General features: G+C 38.8%; 1 protein-coding gene across 2 annotated transcripts in view; it reads right to left on the reverse strand.

Moving 5' to 3' along the window:
- LOC124171032 (microsomal triacylglycerol transfer protein) overlaps positions 1 to 20,911 on the reverse strand; it is a 106,583-nt gene that overhangs the window by 66,685 nt on the left and 18,987 nt on the right. For both annotated transcript variants that reach the window (XM_046550174.1, XM_046550173.1), the window contains one exon: positions 3,305 to 3,486. In XM_046550174.1, coding sequence (XP_046406130.1) covers positions 3,305 to 3,486 — 182 coding nt within the window. The remainder of the gene's footprint in view (positions 1 to 3,304; positions 3,487 to 20,911) is intronic.

Consider the following 20,911-nt stretch of genomic DNA (forward strand, 5'->3'; position numbering starts at 1 on the left):
TTTTCAGATTTTTTTTATTTGGTAAAATGTCATCCCTCATGGTAACTTTTACTGCAAGTTTTAACAAATTGGAATTTTTAAGGGGGGAGGGTTATGTTTGAAAATCTTTGTGTTTGAGAATAAAATGTGTTGGTATGCGTTAGGTACCTAAAAATTTAGAAATTAAGCACTGCTTCAATGGACATGGGAAGTTCATCACTCACGGCAGCTGCTCATTTATGGTGGCCAAGTATCTAGTTCTACATACTATTCAGAGTGGTCACAATCCGAATTTCTAAAACTGAAGTGCTCCATACACATGTAAAAGGAAGAAATTTGAGAAGGGAAGATGCCCTGGAACAATTAAAGATCCTTCAACATAAAAATTCCTATGTTTCCGTTCTCAACAACTATCTCTTAAATTTCACCCCTTCCTTCCATTTAGCTAAAATAGCATGTTTCCATGAACATTGCCAGCAACCCTCTCCCCCAGCACTTCCTCCATTCATGTGGATGGGTCCCACCATGTGCCATGCAGTGAACCACCAACCTCCCTCAGAGGAACCCTTCGTTGAGGGCCCTGCCAATCCCCACACCTGCCTATCTGCTCAGAGAATGCTCTCCCATCACCAATGGCATTTGGAAGCAACTCCCATGAATGTGACCCGAGAAAAGAAGATTGCCACCAGTTTATGGATGCTTGTACATTCCATGGAAGTTTGTGCACCCCAAAAAAAGCCCTTTCCCATCCTTCCTCTCTTTCATCCCCCTCCTCTCTCATCCCCTTCCCAAGCATCATCTCCTTCTCCCTTCCCTTATTCCTGCCACTCTTCCTCCTTCGATCTTTCCACTCCCCTCATATATTTCCCCACTCCTAGGCCTGAAATATGAAAATTTTCACCCTAAAGATGATGATACACATTAGAATCAAGGTCAGATAAAAATTTATTTTGTGAAAAATTGCACCTTACTTTCCATTAGTTGATAAGGGATTAATGAAGCATACCGGATTAGTAGGGTAGTGTTGGTATGGCTCAATACTTATCTTATTAAAAAAAAACTAAGTTAAAATTCTTAGTGCAACATCGATCCTCCCTTCAAGTCCATATAAGGAGTTCCTCAAGGATATTCAGCCTGATTCATTTAATTCCTCGTTTATTTCTAAAATAATGGCTGCGACTCCTTGGTACAGAAATGTGGTGGTTTCCCCTTAGAACAAGAGGATTGATCACCCTTCACCCAACACATCCTGGAGATGGGGCATCCATGCTGCTTCAAAGTGGGAATTCTCCAATTTATGGAGAAAGGGAGGAAGTGGGATGTCCTTGATATCCGCAAAATACACCTACAGCCAAACCACCTCCTCAATGACTAAACATTTCCCAAATTATCCCACTTATAATTCATCATGCTACCAACCTCTGCACAACCCTTGTGAACAACCTTCTGGCCACCCCACATTCCCCTGGAATTACATCATATATCTAGCTTTCTCTCCCTCTCCATGCCTCACCTCAACTAACATTATCTCTCTCATAGCATTTATTAGGCTTGCTATCTGAGAAAAATGTACTTGAAGATGGCCTAACATCTGAAACTGGTCACGTCTAATGAATCTGTGGAAGTAACTAACCTTGTACTATTATATTCATGGATTCCTTCCACCATGTAGCAGCTTCAAGCTTTGATTTAATCTACTTCCTTGGATTTTTCAAAGTTAGTTGATAAGGGATTAGTTGAAGCAAACGGTATTAGTAGGGCAGTGTTGGCATGGCTCATTACTTCTTATTCAAATAAAACTGTAATTCTTAGTGCAACATCGATCCTCCCTTCAAAGCCATATCAGGAGTTTCTCAGGGAAACCATTAAGGTCCTATATATTTTACTTTTATCAATGACCTAAGAGTCCATCGGAAGTCATTTAAACATCTTTTGTAGGCCGATGATCTAACAATAATGCATCCTATCAAATTAAAGGATGATGTCTAAGTATTACAGGATTGCTCAAATCTCAAAAATATTTTAGGTCCAACCTGGGACATTCTACGACATTATTTCACCATATGATCCATACCAATATATATGCTATATTCATTAATATTTTTGAGGAATCACAACTTAAGTTCACCGGGATAAATATTATGAAATTTCTTCTAAATTGAGTGTGCTAAAAAAGGAAGGTTATTAACATTAACAGTGCCTTGGTGACCGCTATTGAAATTTCAAATGGCCAGCTGTTCCTTATTCTTTTAAGTAAAAAATTTTTTCCTGTGAGTTTTGAGTTTTCAGTTTGAGAATTTGATACAGTATGTTACCTCATAATAGATGACAAAAGAGGACAGCAGAAAAATTCTACTGAAATCATGGGAAGCTGTACGCAGAGTAAACAAGAAAGAACCATCTAATGCGAAATTAGCAGCAACAAAAATATTTCTGACTACTGACAGATAGACTGCGATGAATGTAAATTGGCAGCACACATTCGCTACCGGCGATAAAACAGACGAGGAAGAGATTATGCCGCAACCAAACACAGTGACAACACAGAAAAGTGACCATCTTCTAAACGGGAAACAGACAATTGTTTCCAATAATAACAACTTAAGTTCCACTTGAATATATTACATCCAACGTCTACCTGCCGTCCCTTCAATAGGAACATGAAAACTATAGCCAGCCAAACGGAAGGCACACTTCAGTATAAAACAATCATTTCGGATATAATAAAGCTTTTGAAAATTGTTACATACGTTAGTACCACAACCAATGCAACCTCATCATCAGCCGCATCTCTTTCATTGCCGTCGCACAGTACAAAGTTGCAAATATTGATTGCAAAGATTAAAAATTTAACCTGATGAATGATGCACTTAAAAATAATTTTTTTGGAATAAATTTCCCAAAAATATTACAACTTAACATTCAAATACGTCATGAAATAGTTCAACCCATGGTAACGAGTTCACATGTTCCCATTCATATATATATACGTAAGCATTCATAAATTTTTATCCCTCAAGACTTTCTGGTCCTTCGGAACTACAACGGTATGTAACGGTAATACGTAATATCAACATGATTTCTGCCAGGAAAACAAAACGGCTCACTATAGTATAATGTTTTTAAGCTTTAAGTTTTGATATACAGGGTATCTCGCACGTTCAGCTTATGGAGTATCCAATGCCGGTAAGCAAAAAACTTAAGTGAAGAGGAAATTTGTGCCCTATGAAAAGTCGAGAAAATTTTAACTTTTCCCGGGTGCAACCAAAAGGGAATGAAACAAATGAATGCCACACGTAAGTTTTTGATCGCAAGTTTTACTCACCTCAAAAAACATGAGTTTATCAGTTGAATCAACAGGAGACTGCCACACGACTGAAACTCCGAGCTCCGCAGTGATTCGGAAGCCAACATCTTTTCGGTTGAAGCCAGCTTCATTGATGAGCACCGTAGTTTCATACTCATAGGTGAGGCGTCTGCCAGCATCGTACTGCCGAGTAGACGATGCTGCGGATGAAAGAAGTACGAATCCATAGCAAGGTAGAGTGAGCCAGAGCAATGCCACTGTAGAGTGTATCATTCCGTCCGCACGAACACCATGAAAGTTACAACTGAACACTAATTTGCTGTTACTATCTCACATTGAAGCTTTGGCTCAAATCTAAAGCATTCAACACTGTAAATTTCAAATTTCCACTGATACAGCCCATAAACTACTTCGAAGTGTTCCAATTTACTTCGTAGGAATCCATTACACACAAGCAAACCCCTCGGACTAAAATCGCTTGAAGCCAGCTGGAAGCGAGTACGTCGGCAGTGGGTTGTGAGACTAGACGGTAGTAGGTAAATTGAAGGAAATATCTACTGGAGGGGAAGGAAGAGGTGACGTAACTAGTCATCAGCAGTCACGCTACCACTACCCCACTACGCACCTCTACCAACCCGACCAACTCCCTCCCCGGCATTAGAACCATCGGAACGAAGATGACCTTGAGAGAGTACACTCAACTGATGACGGCTTAGTGGGCACAATAGGGTGTGCGGTACCATACCACGTGAAGGCACGTCGAGCTTGATTTCGTTTGCAATAGTCGAAGCATGGGCGTACCCAGCGAGGGGCAGGGGGGGAGGCAGCTGCCCCTCCTAGAAGCAAAAATCGCAAAAGTCTCTAAGCAAAATCAGTAATGCATTGAAATCTAAGTATTCAACAAATTTTCTTCAAACCCAAGAAAAATTATGTGTTAGTGTTAAGATATGTAACTAAAATAAAACTATTTTGTCGAGGAAATAATCTCATATACAAATAAAGCGCTGTTATAATTTTCTTAAAATGCTGGTTTCATTCACCTTTTCCATGCTAAAATGTCACAACTTGGCCTGCCCACCCCCCCCCCCCCCTAGTTATGACCCTGGGTACGCCCTGGAGTCGAAGTGACTCAGAAACGAGATTACTGGCGTGCATGACTTTAAAATCACGAGTTCACCTTTACAGAAGGATAGGGCCACCAGAAATTCCACTCGTGCACATTCAAACACGCAGAAGGCTTCCGTGTTCCTAATCTATTATTCTCACGACTTCGGAATGGTCCCGCGCAAGAAACTGTACCCAGAGTGAGGTAAGGAAGAAAAAACTGTATGAAAAACGAATGTCCGCATGTTAGTGGCCGTCACGCTCAACTTTCTAGAGAAAAATACGTAAGTCAAACACAAGTAAGTTGCAAGTATTTTTACATGTGGAGGAGTTCATAACTACTTGCGCATTGGCAAAGGCCGGAGGAAGAAAAAACTGCGGAGGGATTCCTTTAATGAGAAGGTTCATTTCGGAAGGGAGGGGATTCAGTCCTAGCGGCACAAATAAAAAAGAGGAAAAGCGTTTCAATTCATGAGGCAAGCATGAAATTTGGAACAGCTGTTCCTAGAGGGGTGGATTGATAGATCGTTATTTTGGGGATGGTGATTCATTACTTTCCGCAGCGCCATGGCATAATAAAAATAATTCTTATTTGCGAAATCCCTCATTATTATAAAAGTTAGTAGGTGATACAATTCGTCCTGCATGTGGAATATGAAAAATGTTGTAATGTGATAGAAAGGAAACCAAATTATAAATCAATATTCAAGAATAGGTCTAACTAGGTCGTTTAAGTCTCTGGAATTACGATAAATGATGCCGACGCTATAATGCGTCTATAATGGGTCTAATATGCGTCTATAAGTGGCTTTTAGATATTCATTATGTATTTTTAAACCTTGTTTGTTAAGCTGGTCAAATGAAAGCTTATATTGGAGAGCTAAGTTAAAAATTGCAATATTTTCAAGTTTTCCAGAAATTATGGGGGAGCGGCCGCTCTCTCCCTAATCCGACACTGTTTTGGGAGTACGCGCATTAAATCAACCTTAATTTCCCTGTTCCCCGCAACTATGGCGCAGCACAATGAAATAGGGGCTTAACACAGGGTAATCATTAAAAGGTTGACTGCACTTGCCTTTTGGCCACTCAGGAAAATCCATTTCCAGGGAACATAGAGGTTCAAGTCTCCAAAAAAGAGCAATTACGTTCTCTTGTCGGCGAGCTAAGTGGAAATTTATCGTAACAGATATAGCAACATTAGTCGTAATATTCCACACCTTTATACCATGTTCCGCGACAGGTTTCAACATACACCTCACGTCATTTTTAAAGCCGTCTGAGTGACGAGCAGCAACTCTGGCATATATCGTGACCTTTCCGGACCCGCCCGGTACCACGCGAACCGCGGTTATAGGCCAGGATTACGTCGACTTTAAATAATAAATAAATAGCAGTAAAAAAGCGAAGAAAAAGCCCTGTATGGGCGGGGGAGAGGTTCCGAACACGGTTGATTGATATGATAGGAATGGATACTCTGGGTGAGGCAGAACTGGTGCGGGTTCTGGAAGTTAACGTTTTTAAGACTCGTTCGCCGCTCTTTCCAATTCTGCCAGTCACTACTCGAAACTAATTAGCCTTTGCACGCCTGATTCCTTTGCGTCAAAACGTTTTCCTTCCTCCTGACGCCATAGATCACAAAAGAAGCTTACTTCGCTCATGCTTTCATTCTTTCAAGGCATCCCTCTCTTACCCTGAGTCTAGTGAAACCTCCACTTGCCCCTCCTGCCCTTCACAACTTCAAGCTCGACCTAGCAGTTATTTACAACCCCCCACCCCCACCACCAAGGTTTTCCACTAGCGAGTACGCAGTAGTCTCCCTAGAGCAGAAACATAAGTTAACCTGTCTCCAACCCCTCTTCCTCCGTAACAGCTCTCTCTCTCCTCCGTAAAGAGCTATCTTTGTGCCCCACTTCGGAAGTAAACCCCATTCACATCCTCGAAGACACCTTCCCACTCTGTCGAAAACTCTGGAAAAAATTGTCATTCTTCTGGGAGACTCGCCTTAGCCCCACCCACGGTCTTAGAAAAAGAGAGGCCCCACCCATCTTCATCCACCCCAAACAGTGCACTTGTAAGACTCCTTCATCGCACGAACCCAAACCCTCCAATCCTCCTAATCTACTCTAACAATCTCCTCCTTTCTAAATCGTCCGACCGAACCTTCATTAAATCAATTAATACAAAAAGCGCCGGAGCGGTCATTTTGATCTGATCTGACGATTTTTTTAAATTTCAAATGGTCTCCTCTTCCTTCACGATGGTTAACAATTATTGTTATTTCGTGACTTTTAATGATTTTTTGTCCTCAAACCACACGCGAAAAAATTTTTATCGGCTGCATGAATTATTAAATAATTTTTGATATACCTAAAAGCGCCAGAACGGTCATTTTGATCGGTATCATAAATGCTCTGCTTATTATTTGAGTCCTTTAAAATCAGATTTTCTTAACATTATGAAAAGAAATCACGTTGACTAATTGAATTCACAACTGATTTTTGCGCGCATTTCTAAACAATTTCTTTTGTTTTAATGCTATGCAGTTATATCATAGGATCATTATATAGATTACCTCTGAGTTTACCTAACAAAGATTGTGTTCAAGTGGAAAAGCTAAATTGTTTATACATCAATTATTTGAAAATAATGTAATTTTGAATTTAAAATAAAATAATCGTTCTTAAAACTAGAACACACGAAAGAAATTATTTACACTCACTACCACAATAAGAGAAAACACCTACCGGTCAAAATGACTGCTGCCGGCGTTTTTATGCATGGGAAATAGACGGCGCCTCTAGTGTTAAACCTAGAGACAACCTTTCTCAAACGGAATAATTGGCGCTAAGGCATCTCATCCTCAACCCAAGCATCGTAATGACTCAATCAGATAAAGGCTTTTCGGTGGTTGTAATGAATGCGGCTGATTACAACGAGGGTAGTTGTCCGATACTTTAGCTTACAATTCATTCCTGCTAATCCTAACCCCAAATACAGAGAAAAGATTCTCTCTTTCCTCGAAGAAAATGAGCCACAGGAATATTAACGGCCCAAGACATTTCACTACTATCCGCTCCCATCCCCCGATCAGCCCTCATCTCTATATTTTACCGAAAATTCACAAATTTCATAACCCTGGCCGCCACTTAGTCTCCTCATTGGTGATTGCTGGGGTTAGGAGATGAGTTTCACCAAAATTCGTAATCCTACCATCTAATTGATTGACGGAAAAACTGGGGGAAAAGTAAGCGCTCGTGGCTGATATAAGCTGCCACCAGAAATTAAATGCTTAGTAAGCCATAAAAATCTGTAAACAATTGCCTGGACAATAAGCAGTAAAATTCACAGGTAATCAATGGCCTGGAAAAAAGTACACTTAATTTATTCGTGTGATGTACCTTTGCCTTCACATCGGTTCATAGAATACACGGTAAAAATTTCTCTCGCGATTCGTTCTCTCTCATCCGCCATGTAGTGTATTTATTCATTTTGCTGCGTATCATTCAGTCAGTCACCTGTATTCATTTTCTTCTTGTGCCCCTCAAGTTTTGAAGCATAGAAATGAGGGCGACGCGTATAATGTGGATCGTCTGTCTCCATGTTTTAAAATTTCATAATATATCAGCATTTATGAAACGTATATTATAGGATATATATATGTCGGTACGACTCGTACTCCGAAACGGCGGCAGCCGTGGAGGAGAATGCCCGGTGGAGCACCGGAGCAGCCTTCACCACCATTTATTTTTTAAACTCACCCAACACCATCAATATATACATGCCGCCCTGTGTTATTCAGGAGCCATAGCATCACGAATAAAAACAGCGGAAGAAAGAAAACTTTAAACTACGATGAAGACAAAATATGGCATACGCAATGAAGAAAGAAGGGTGGAAACACAAGGGGAAGAACTGCACTAGGAAAAGAGGATGGTACCTATCTAGTGAAATATTTACGAAAAGAGTCAGAGCGCCAGCGGGGTTCGTCTAGTCTGACTTATTGCGGGTGGGCAGGGTCCAGCAGCAGTCAGTTCCAGACGAGAAATTAAAAACGTTGCTTGCGGCCTTCATTCGAAAATTGTTTTTTCATAATTAATTTCGAATGTGTGATGAGTGCTGCAGAGAGAATAGTAGATTTCTGAAGTTGAATAAAATTTGGTTAAAACATTCAATATCTTCGGGTTGGTAAGCAATTATTAATCGGCAATCCTAATGGAGTATAACATCCTTTTCACGGAATTCCGGGTGCCCTATTTACCCGCTCCTCATTAATTTTCAGAGCTCTATCCACAGGACTTTAAATAAATGGCACAGTTTTCTCGGCTGAATGCCTAAAAACAGCAAAACTGTACGTAAACTTTTATCACATGCCACCAACTATTCACCAAGTTTTAATACTTGGAGCGGGAATTATGAAACGTGCCATTCTTCCTATTGGACAGCTTATCGAAGAGGATTTCGAAGTCTGGCACTAGGTTAAAAGAAGATATCGCGATAAACATACCAGAAAAGTGACTAGGATTGCCAAAAACCAAGACCTTTTCAATTGACTTCAGCTTGCATCAGATTCTTTTATTAATACTTGTACTGCTGGGGTTCCCACTAAAAAAATTACCTGAGGTGACAAATTTTCTGGCGAAAGAAGAAATTATTTTGGAATATGAGGCGTATTCATATTCTGACTCAGAATTGGAATTTATGTGACACGCCTCGGTTTTAGAGCAATTAGCAATAAAAATGTTTGTTAATGATACATTTGCATATTATTTCGCTTCAGTGCTAAAATTTTAAAGACCTGATACTAATTTTAAATTACCTACCATTTGCCTAACATCTAGCAATTTGATAGCCTTAGCGTTGTTAGAAATAGAAGAAATTCTATCTTTCCCCGATGTTCCAGTACAAAAATTTCGACTTCCCCCTGGCAAGTATGTTTACCGCATATATTTTCCCTAATTTTAATTTTTATTGGTCTCCTAAACAATATTGTGGACTTCATCATCCTAAATAAGTTAAATTGCAACTTTGCAATACACACATCGCTTACATTTTCATTAATTTAGCAAAACTTAGACTACAGCGATTTTTGCCCAGCTTTTTCGATTGCAACCCACTGTGTGGCGGCATTTCCCATTCCCACTCCCGGCCTCGCCTATCCCATGCACAGAAGACGTCAATGACGCTTAGAGAAACTATAATATTATAGGCATCGCTGAAGTCAGCGCGTCCCTGCACATTCGGCTTCTTTCGGTCACGCTCAGCAGCTGTCGTTAGGATGGCGGAGCAAAGCTTGACCACACGACCGTACGGTGCCACATAAACGGTTCAACAAGTGCCACGCTTGCCATCCAATAGCGCCGCAGCTCGTCAGTGTACCCGCGATCCACTTAGATGTGCTAAGGCATCGTGTCAGGACTTACTATAATATCTTTCTTTTTTTCAAACCTTCGAGTGACCCTTGGGTCAGCGTGCCGATGGTAAAAAGAGACAGTCTTCTCGGCTATAAATCTCTGTAGAATATTCTCTACAGAATGTGAGGAATTAAGGGGAAAAATCGCCGATTCCGTAGTAAGCGTTCTTATAGTAAGGCAATCTAAGGAAAACCGGCTCACTTTCCGTACTGACTTGTAGAAATAGTTTCTATATAATAAACATGTACCCCCTCCGTGACTGGTTCTGTATAATATTTTCTGTGGACATAACATTCGTTGTTCCTTTTCTATTTTTTACAGAACACACGGTTATGTTCCGAAAAAAACTATTCTGTACGAATATCTCATTTGATATGCAGCACGATGTAGTGACACGATAAATATGGCATTGCAATATTTCCGATGAATTCATATTCCAACGAATATTTCCCATGAACTCAGTGATAATATTGAAATATCATATTTAACTAATTCTTCACGACCTTGCTGACTAATTCTGTGCAATGTGTGTCGTAGAACATAATGAATATATATAAAATGGCTACTTGATACATTCCACACAGATTATTTGAGTATGCATATGCACCCATGAAACACTAGTTTCACTGGAAATAATGGAGAGAAACTTGGGAATTCCGAACTAGTGTAACAAAATGTACTTTTCATCACAAGAATATATATGGAACGTTTTCCAAAGTAAAGTACATGCTCTAGAGGGCGGATCCAGGGCACAAGTGTCTGAAAGGTATTCTCATATTTGAGATTAAAAGCAACACAGAACAATTACTGTACTATTCTTTTTATTTTAATATGAAAATTATTAGTATCATATTAAAATATTGATGCTCCGTAATACACAAAACAAAAGAACGTACTGAGAACCGTATTAAAAATCTCGTCTATTTTTAAGCGTCTAAGGGGAGGGGGGGCACGCACGCTAATGCACATGCTCTCCTGCCCCCAAGCCCTTGTAGCCGCCTATGTCTGGACATGATCTTGGCAGCGTCCATAGAAAATCCTTACATTCTACTCTATTTTTCATAAATTAATAGCTGCTTTAACAAATGACTAATCAACACGTTAGTGCCGTATTGCACTAAATTTATTAAAAGCGAAACTTATTGTTGAAATTGACGACGAAATGCTTCTACAAAAAAAAACAGTGGAATACTCTCAATTCGTGATGTTTAAGATGCCTTCATTCATCCATTTCTACTCGTGATTTAAGAATATTAGGCAATAGCTGCAATTTCGCTTGGTATGTATCAAGCTTCTTTTCTTGTATCGTTGCTCTTGATAGCAGGGTCGGTCTGGCCAGGTTGGTCTCACAAGGCTCGCGTCTATCGTGAAGCGTATATGAAAGGTGTGATAAAAAAGACTGGGATTACTTGAATTGAAGTTTTTTTCATTAATAAAATTCTACGTTTTCATTATTGCTTTGCAATTTATGCATACTGTGTGTAGAAAGATGATATAAAAAATGAATTGAAAGTGTCAAAAGATAAAAGAGAACCAAATGCTTTTTTGAAAGAGTTATAAAAAAGTTATTTTAGAATTTTGTTTTAGGTTTCCGCGCAGATTCAAGGGACAAATTCACTTAATAATAGATAATAGAACCATACTAAATTATTATTACGAAATTACTATCTTTATTAACTTTTATACGATTTTTAAGAGCCAGAATAGCATTTAAATCTATTTCCGGGCATGCAGTTCCCTAAAATTTACCGGGGGACGACCCACAGAGGGCGGAAATCGGAAAAAGCCGGACAAAATTACAAAGTGGCTCTTTTTGAGTTATAAACTTGAAACTTCACAGGTATACTCAAAAATGATAGAAATTTATGGATATGTACTTTATTTGACATAGATCCCACCCGTTACTGAGATACAGAGGCTCAAACGTGAGCAAATTTCCATAGAAACGCCCGTCTTCAATTTTTTCTGAAAATCTTCCAAGGTAAATAGATGGTGAAGTTATAGGTGCATTCTTGGGGAATACAAAACCACATAATCTATTGCCATGGTATTTTTTCTTTAACTTTCTGTAATATTAAAGAATATCATCGCTAAATTCTAACCATGCAGTTAAAAAATGGCGGATACTGTTTTTCGACAAAGTTTTACATTTAGGTAGAATTTCAAATGGGTTTTCGGCAAAGTCACGCGGAGTAACTTATATGAGAGCATTCTTTAAGGATTTCTTGAGGTGTTTATGTAGTTATCTTTGAAATAAGTTTGCGACGCCGGAAATTAAATTGATTTTTCGACCGCGCGGCAGGGTTCGTCGGGAGTTGGATTAGCCGCGACGCGGTAAGGTTATTGGAACTGCATGGGTTTTAACGCTCAGCATTCACCGTTTTTATATTTTGCTATGACACCGATTCTCAAATGGTCTATGGTGAAGACAGTGGAAGATTTTGAGCCGAGGTAAGTGTAAGTTTCATTGAAGTTCATTTCGTTTTCTTTGGATACGATGGAGGACCCTGCTTCTATTAAAAACGTTCAAACCTCGAAAACGTGAATTATTTTCCTGGAAATCATACAAAAATACCTACCAGAAAGACACCAGCTGAGAATCTAATACCTTCTTTACTCTCCGATCCCTGACCCCTAGGATTCTACTGCGAAAACGGTCGTTTTATGACACCGCGGAGCGGAGCCTTTGACCGTATTAACGGGGTATTTCCACGGGCACTTCTAGCTTTATGAAAACGTGTATCATACCCTCAGTTCTACTTTATATCCATAAAATAATATGAAATTGGGGAAAAAATCGTTCACTGAGAAAAAATGTTTGCTGCATTATTTATTGCTGTGGCTGAATTTAAGACAAAACCCTGGTGCTCTGGACTTTCTCAGTGACTTCCTAACAAAACGTACCTCATGGTCTTCCCTTAACAAATGGGCATAGAGTTCCCGAAAAAATGAACGATTTTTGTGTCGCTACAAAAATTGGCTCGCTGGGTAATAGAGGGAAATGGATATCCGTATGAGAGGAAGAGGGAATTCAGAGGGTCTGTCGAGGAAAGTAAATATGCCGGTGAGAAGTGGTATCATATTTCAGGGGGAAAGGAGAATGGGTCCCTGTTGGGAGAGGTTCCGTCTTTTCCGGTCCATCGGATGATGCTCCTAAAATGAATAGTGGTGAGGGCAGTATGAACGCGGCTGCGTATTTCGCGAACATAGCGCCAATTGTTTCCAATTGGAATAACAATTATGTATTTTTTGTTAGTGATCGCTAGAGTTCACGAATGCGACGAAAATAAGAGCAATAATATAAATTAAAACTACACTGTCAATCGTTTGTTCGATTTTCCTCGGAGTGGAGAGCCCACGACAGGCGTCAATCGACATATATACTGCTACATCGAAAGCTGAGAAAACTGAGGCCGTCTATTGATGATTATTGCCACAAATTGAAAGCGTCAAATTAATTATTTTTGCCCAAAGCAAAAATTGGCAGACCGCGATGCACACGGCTTTTGTGCCTCTTTTTATGTAAGAACCGAATTTCGAATAACAAATTAAGTAATATTCGTTAATGGTTTATTAAGAATTTATTCCGAGTTTATCAAACATTTGATTTAATTTTATCTGTCAATTTTCGAACACAAGCAATCCCAAGCCACCACCAAAATTGCAATTTTTTTACAATGCAACAGAATTTCACCTTTATTTAATGAAAAGTATCAGATTTTATGAATGGAGACAATTGCAAATGTAATTATGACCGGAGCATAATTGTAATGAGAATAACATTTTTCAAGCTTAAATGCGGGTAGATTCATAGCTGGAGTGCAGAGCGTAAGAAATTGTTAGTCATTCATTTTAAACAAATAAAATTTAAATTATCAATGTCGCTACGCACCAAAATGAAACTGTGTACTTCTCTTCAGCGATAGGTTTGACAGCTTTTTTACCGCGTTGGTATGCGCACCTAACGAGAATTTCAATCGCTGTGATTTTCTCATAAGCATTCAACCACAGGCATTTTCACCATAACTTTTGCTGGCTTTGGAGAAAATGCAGAGTTTTTTTGCTTAAAAAATTATCAATAAAAAAGGGACAAAGGAAACAAAAAATAGTAAGCGCGAGTTAGAAAAAGAATATTCATTCTTCAATTTAGCTGACTGAAAACTACAGAGCAATATATGTATTACAAATAATTTTAAGAAAAAAACATTCCATTTACATCGCTCTCAAGAGTCTCAAGACGAGTGTTTAAAAGGAGAATTAATTGCAAAAACCACTGCATCGATTCTAATGCTTTTTTGTAGGGATAATACTTTGGGTTTTCATCACGGAATGAAATTTTACTCAACGACCATGTCATGAACTTTATCTCCACCAAATTCAGCTCGATCCCATCAAAAGCGTAGAAATATAACCGACAACCGGACAAATATTGACTTGTCTTTATAATATGAAGGCCAATTCCTATATCTATTGAGGAGGTGGCTTTGGTAAACGTGAAAATCATGAGACGCCGTGAAATAAATAGCAGAATTTTGGTGGGGAGTAATGGCGAAATAAATCCGGATAAATTCTGCATATCCACGTTCCATCTCATCCACTCATTCCCATTCCGTTAAAAATCAACGGGTCTCCCCGCTAGTCTCGTAGAAAAGTCAATGTTTGTCTTTAGGTCTGTTTGTTTGCATGTATATCTGTTTTTTCTCCAAATCACTCTGCCATTTTCATCCGATTGAGCTGAAGTTTGGTAGTTCATAACTAAGGGAATATTAATGTCTACGTTTTATTCCGTGATAAATTCCCCGGGGTTCTAAACGGCCCCAAATGTTATTTCCACATCAAAAGATGCAGACGCTTTTGAATAATCTTCTCCCATCAAAAATTTATTTTTCTCGAAAGTCTACATCAACGCATTTCTTTGGCGGGCACAAAATTGGATATATGAATGGGGACACAAGACAATATCATAATGCCTGCGATTTAATGAAAATGGGATATTCATGGTCACTCAAGTTTCTTTTTGGCGTCCCTGACTGCAGTAAACAAAATTGCAAATTTTGGAACGTGGAGAAACAAACATTAGCATTAACAGTATTAGAATGCGAGACATAGTTCCATATGGAACTAACACAGTTTCACATTGCTTCAAATAACGTAACCGTATTGCTCCAAACGAAAGATTTTGATTTCAATTCTAGTCTGGATGACAGACCCTTTGAAGATATACGAGTACAATAGAAATTCGAGGCACACTGAGAATCTTCTCCTTTGTTGTAGACCAATTAAAAATAGCTCAACAACGGCCTTGCGGTTAGTTTTGATTCCTTTCTCTGAGTGTGACTAAATAATGTTGCTCATTTTATTCGTTACCTAAGCTACCTATCAGCTTTTCACAGATAACTTCTCCATTTGAAATGAAATTTGAAAAACGGTAGAGGAAAAATCTAACTCCTCAAGTTCTCGAAGAGCTGAAATAAATGACTAGCCAATATCTTCTCTCTCACTCTGCTAACCCTTACATTAACAAATGTCTTTTCTGAACACTCCTCCACATCTTCGGATCAGGCTATATCAGATTATCGCGCAGCTCGAGTAGACGCAGTCAAGCACTGATCTTCGGCAGATGAATCTGTTTTAATCAGGAAAATTTCAACTGTGAGGTTGGCTTACAGTCCAGGAAAAGTTGCGTAGATTCGCATAAGGTAGTGAACCTGGGGCCGCATTCTGTATCTCCAAACCGATCGGTGCGGCACCGATTCGTCGGGTGGGACGTCACACCGATTCCCGGTAAGCAGTTGTGCGATTCTGTACGAACCCGATCGGTGCGGCACCGACGTAAAAACGAGAGATCGTCGGTAGCCGTATCGACACCATAAAGGTGTCGATACGGCCACCAACTATTGGGTTTCATGAATTCCCCCGTGAGCATTGTTCGTTTTATTTTGTTTTCCTCTCATCACCGAGTAATTAATGAGGTTTGACGCAATGTTATCTCTTTCCCCCCCCCTTTGAATAGGTCACTGCATTTCACTGTGTCATCAACTATTGATCACCTTGAATAAGATATTGTCTAATAAACATGAGGTTTGCCACCATGACTTTCTCTCATGTATGTTATCACTTTCATTCGCTGGGAATAGGCTTTATTTCACTCTATCATCATTAATTTACTCCCTTGATATAAATATAACAATATATAAAAAAGAAAATACGATCCCAAGCTGGTCCCATGCGCGGTACACGGAAATCGTTTTTTTCCATTGTTTGCTGCTACATATGTAAACCATCTTCATACCTGCTATATTCCTTTACTCAAAACTTCTGTGAACGTGAATTCCAAGTTTCCTACTTATCCTTCGTGAGCAACGCCGGGTAGTCCGCTAGTTAAAAATAAGAAGAACACTACCATCGTATCCTTGTTAAAAAATTAAGGCCGACGTGGCTGAGAAGAAACAGCAATTTATTAATGACCATTTATCAAGCAAACCGTTAGTATAAGCCATTTATAATAGTTACAATTAGCAATTAACCATTAGGGTAACCTAAGCGGGAAAAAACCTGCTAGTAATTTGAAGCTTGAAAATTGCAGGGAATTTCGCTCATTGACTTTTAGCAGAAAAAGTCCATGAGAAAAGGTGACACCTGTATTAGAGTATTAAACAAATGAACCAAAAAACAAAGAGGTATATCATTGCCACATAGTGGCAAGAAATTGTTAACAAATCACAGATTAGGATTTCGCACCACAACCAAAAAGGCATTGAAGAGGAATAACCAAACACCATAAGACACTTCCGCCGCCGCAGTGTATGAGAGAGAGGGGAGGGAGTCAGGAGGGGAGGACTAGCCAAGAAAGCGCCAGCAGGGAAAGATGCAATAAGAAAGAATATTCAAGCTTGTGAGGGACGAAAATCGTGCAATGAGCCGTAGGCCCGACCTCGGTTATTATACAACATCGAGGTTTCTTTTGATGTTAAGAAGAAAGTTGAACATTGTAGCCTATCGAAATAATTTTAAAGTGTTTGCTGTCTTGGTCGCTGGAGTAGGAGAAGAAAATGGCTTCTTTTTTAGACGCTTCAGTGTTGATTATTATCAATAATTCACATTGAATAAGAGTTAAACGGTAATTGATGGATTCACTTCACTCATTAATTTGTTCTCCAACGATCCATGAAAACTGAACAAGTGAAGTATCAATTGACAACGTCAATATTGTTTGCAAAAGCTGTTTTTTACCAGTGTATGCAACAGCCTTAGCAGATGAATTTACTTGCTCGGCTCTTAAGCGAGAGGAAGGCTCTTCGCAGTAATTCACGACTATTATAATTTTTTCCTCACCAAATGCGATTTCTGAGAGGAAAATGGAAATAATGGTAGTTCTTCCGTTAAAATAAGACAATTAATTACTATATTTACTATAATATTGCCCTAAAATAAGTTAGATCAAAGATGACGACTTGAAACTTCGGTGAGAATATGCCATGCCAACGCTAATAGTACTTGCGTAGAGCATAGTTACAACTGTTACTCGAGTTGATGTGCACATGAAGTGGTTGGAGCAGGTAGTTCTGAAGTCATAGGTCATACGCTGGAATTTCTCCGTGTCCTTCATTTTAATTACTTTATTCAAAATTATTTATTCTTAAATAAGGCTTAAAAGTTTTGGAAAAATCTTGTTTTAAAAAATAAAATTTTAATAACCGTACAAAAAGAAAACTATGGTAAGGAATTTCGACTAGAAGTTCCCAGGAGTTCTGTAGAACCACACTGGAACTTAAGTATGTTATGTGGCACGATGTGTTGAAAGTTACTGATATTAGTTAAATAAGGCATTAAAATATCCCCACTGAATATATTTTCGCAGGACGCGTTTCGTTGTTTCAGCAACATTTTCAAGTGCACCATGTGTAGCCACTGCCTAAGGAGAGGGGGTAAGAGGAAGGATGTGAGCTTGGGTGTCGGGAGGCGGGAATAATGAAGACTGGGAAAAAGGTCGTTTATTCAGTGCCTCACGAGAGAAAGGGGGAAGTGTTTTCAGGGTAAGTCTACCACATGCGTCTAACTACCGTCTTGAACTTTGCACAGTGAGCTGAAATCGAAAAAAAAACTGGCCAAAAATGATTTTTTCACTTTTATATTTGGAAAAAAACGAATATATTTACAAATTATAGAATAATCAGTGACCACAATGATGAAATAATTTTATTTCATAGTAATCTTTAAAGCAGTAGACGCCTGTCAATTTATTATAAAACGATCTCAAAAAATTTTCCCTTTTTTTTTGAAAAAATCGACGGAAGTTTTTTGCTACTGTTGCGTTATGTTTTAAAATGCCTAAATTTAAATCATTGCACAGCAATAATAAATATTTTCAGAATCCACTGTAGTGAAGGTTTCAGTTTTAATGACAATTTTTATTACTTTTACTTAAACGAAAAAAATGTCGTATTTTTCACGAGTTTTCAACATAGTTTAAAGGAAAACTTTATGTTTTTCAGTCTGCTTCACACAGTGCTTTGTACAACATTATAAAAAAAGTGTCAACTTTAAGTCTCAAATGAAAAATCCTGCCCCAATTTGCCATTTCGCCTCTCCTATCAATTTATGTGCATGAATGTCCTACCGTCCGACGCGGTGGTTAGACGCCAACATTTGTTCAGACCTAAGATTAGTAATGGATGATTTGCTAAAAGTAAGGCAAATTTACAGTTTTCTACACTATTACGATTTCCATCACAAGACATATATAATGGACTCAACAATTACGCCGGCAAGTCAGAAGCTTGTCTCGGGAAGCGGGCGGCTACAAAGTAATATATTCTTATTCTTGAAAAAACCAATTCTAACCACTATACACTCGCATATCCACAACCGTGCAAGCGATTTCTACGATGTAGCTCGCACGGGGTTTTCCACAAATGCTTCCCAACTGGTTCAAAAATATTCCCTTTCACGATTTTACCGAGAAAATTATGCATTTTATCTTCGTGAGTGCGAAGTGTGTTTGCTACGGAAGCGAAGAACCACGGTTTATTTTCCCTAGATTGTGAAACTTCGGCGTTGAGGCTAATCTACGACTACTGGTAGTGAAGGATATCTCGGAACGATAAAAAGGTACGTTTTGCCATTAAAATATCTCAGTGACAGTGGGTGTATTATCCAAGGAATGTTATTCTAATATCGATTTCCTTGTCGGTGATTAGAACTGTTGATATTTCGGATAAGGGAAAAATGGAGCGCATGAAAGTAACCTGCAAAGATATAGGTACATGACGTTATTGTTCATGGAAGTGGAAATTCGTTGTATTCAATACGTAAATTGGCTCTTCAATATCTTCATGATAAGTTAAAATCGGGTAAAGACGTGAAACCAAACGAAATTTTGAAGAATGTCATGAACAAATACTTTTTCAGTAGGTATTTTCAGAAATTGAAAGAATTCAAGAGAAGTAGCGTCAGTTTTGTAATAACATTTCGATGTTGGTTAGAGAAGGATATACCGTTCCCAGAAGGCTTGCATAATTTTTTTCTTGAGACTCCTTGCTCAGGTTGGTAACTGTATTTTTTAACGTATTCGTATTGACTTCATCACACGCGAAAAATTTTGCGCTTAGATAAATTTGGGGGACCTTTTCCGAAGGCTCCTCCTTACTTCGGATCCTCTTATATCAATATTGTGGAAATGCTAAAAGAAATATTTCAAAGGATAAACGAAACTTATTTTTACTGGAGGAGCCAACTTCTGATGTGACGGCTGGGAATCCGAAGAAAACTGGTAGTGGGCCGGTGAATTTATTCTTTATGTTTTCTTATGTTCTATACATTTAAGTTAATTTACTACGGTTCATAAATATTTTTAAGTGGTTTTTTGCGGTTACATTTTTTAAATATAAATTATTTGCTATGTGCTAATGTATATTCTCTCAGAAAAAATGTTGACACCAAGTTCAACTGTTAATTGAATACATAATTAATAATTATTAAAAAATTATTTTATGCATTCCATACGATTTTAAAAAAATTTAATAATTAAATTTAATATTAAAATTCTTACTATTTTATTTCTAACTACTATTTTCAATGAAATATTCCATCTCCACTGAAGCGGTCCAAATAGTCGATTTTTGGATTTTTTCAAAATCCGCGAATTTGTTTGAAAACTCCCGTGGTCAATTTTTCGGCAAAATGTCATTAGATTCATGCTATACAGCCTAAAAAAATAGTTGGATAGATTTCATTGAGCTACTTATAAAAATATGGGAGACATGATTTTCGGCCAGCTTTTTTTGTTTCAGCCCACTGTTCGTTGCGGTTGCCAGGTTGGAGTCCTCGTTCCGGATGATTTTTCTTCTCCTGGGTGTTGAACCCGTGTCCATTTTCGGTTGGTCTTCTACAGTGAGGAGGAGAAGAGGAGTAAGGGGGTATGGGCGAGGCTGTGTATGGAGGTTTGGTGGCCGTAGAAATTTTTGAAAAAAAAAACCTTGCTCCCAAGGGCTTACTGGGGATCAATGGGGGAGGTTGGAAAGCTAGGGTCCAGCCTCACATATGGTGGAGTTGCAAGTCGGCGAGGATTGGTGTTTCAACTCTAAATGGATAAAACTGTGGGTCTATCTACGCCTCGGTCCTTGAAATTCTGTTTTGAGCAATAGCGAGGGAAAACGGAATACATTTTCGATCATCAGGGGCGTGTTCCGACCTTTGTGTTCATGCATTTCCATTATTTCCAGAGCGTCTAATTTTTTACCTTTTGTTTCCAAGTGGAGGATTTTAATTTCGTACTTGCGTGCGTCTTGCGTCCATGAGATCGTCCCGTTTATTAAAAAAGTGTTTTTGTTCATTTCCCCTGATAGTGAAACTACATATGCAGCACTGCACGATCCACAGGAGGCATTGTAGTGGATTTCTGAATTCAGTGGGAATATTGCAATTTTATTATTTAACAAATATACAGAAATTGCGAAGGGGGAGTGGCAGAAAGAAGGAAGTCCAAAATTACCGCGTTTCGCATCTATTCATTGCAGAACTGGGAAAGATGAAGGGCGTTAAAGAAATCTTGGAGAAAGTATTTATCATGGGCGTCCAACGGAGACCCACTCGTTGGAGACTCCCGATA

Source organism: Ischnura elegans, chromosome X (genome assembly GCF_921293095.1).
Source record: "Ischnura elegans chromosome X, ioIscEleg1.1, whole genome shotgun sequence".
In the NCBI taxonomy this organism is placed as follows: Eukaryota; Metazoa; Arthropoda; class Insecta; order Odonata; family Coenagrionidae; genus Ischnura; species Ischnura elegans.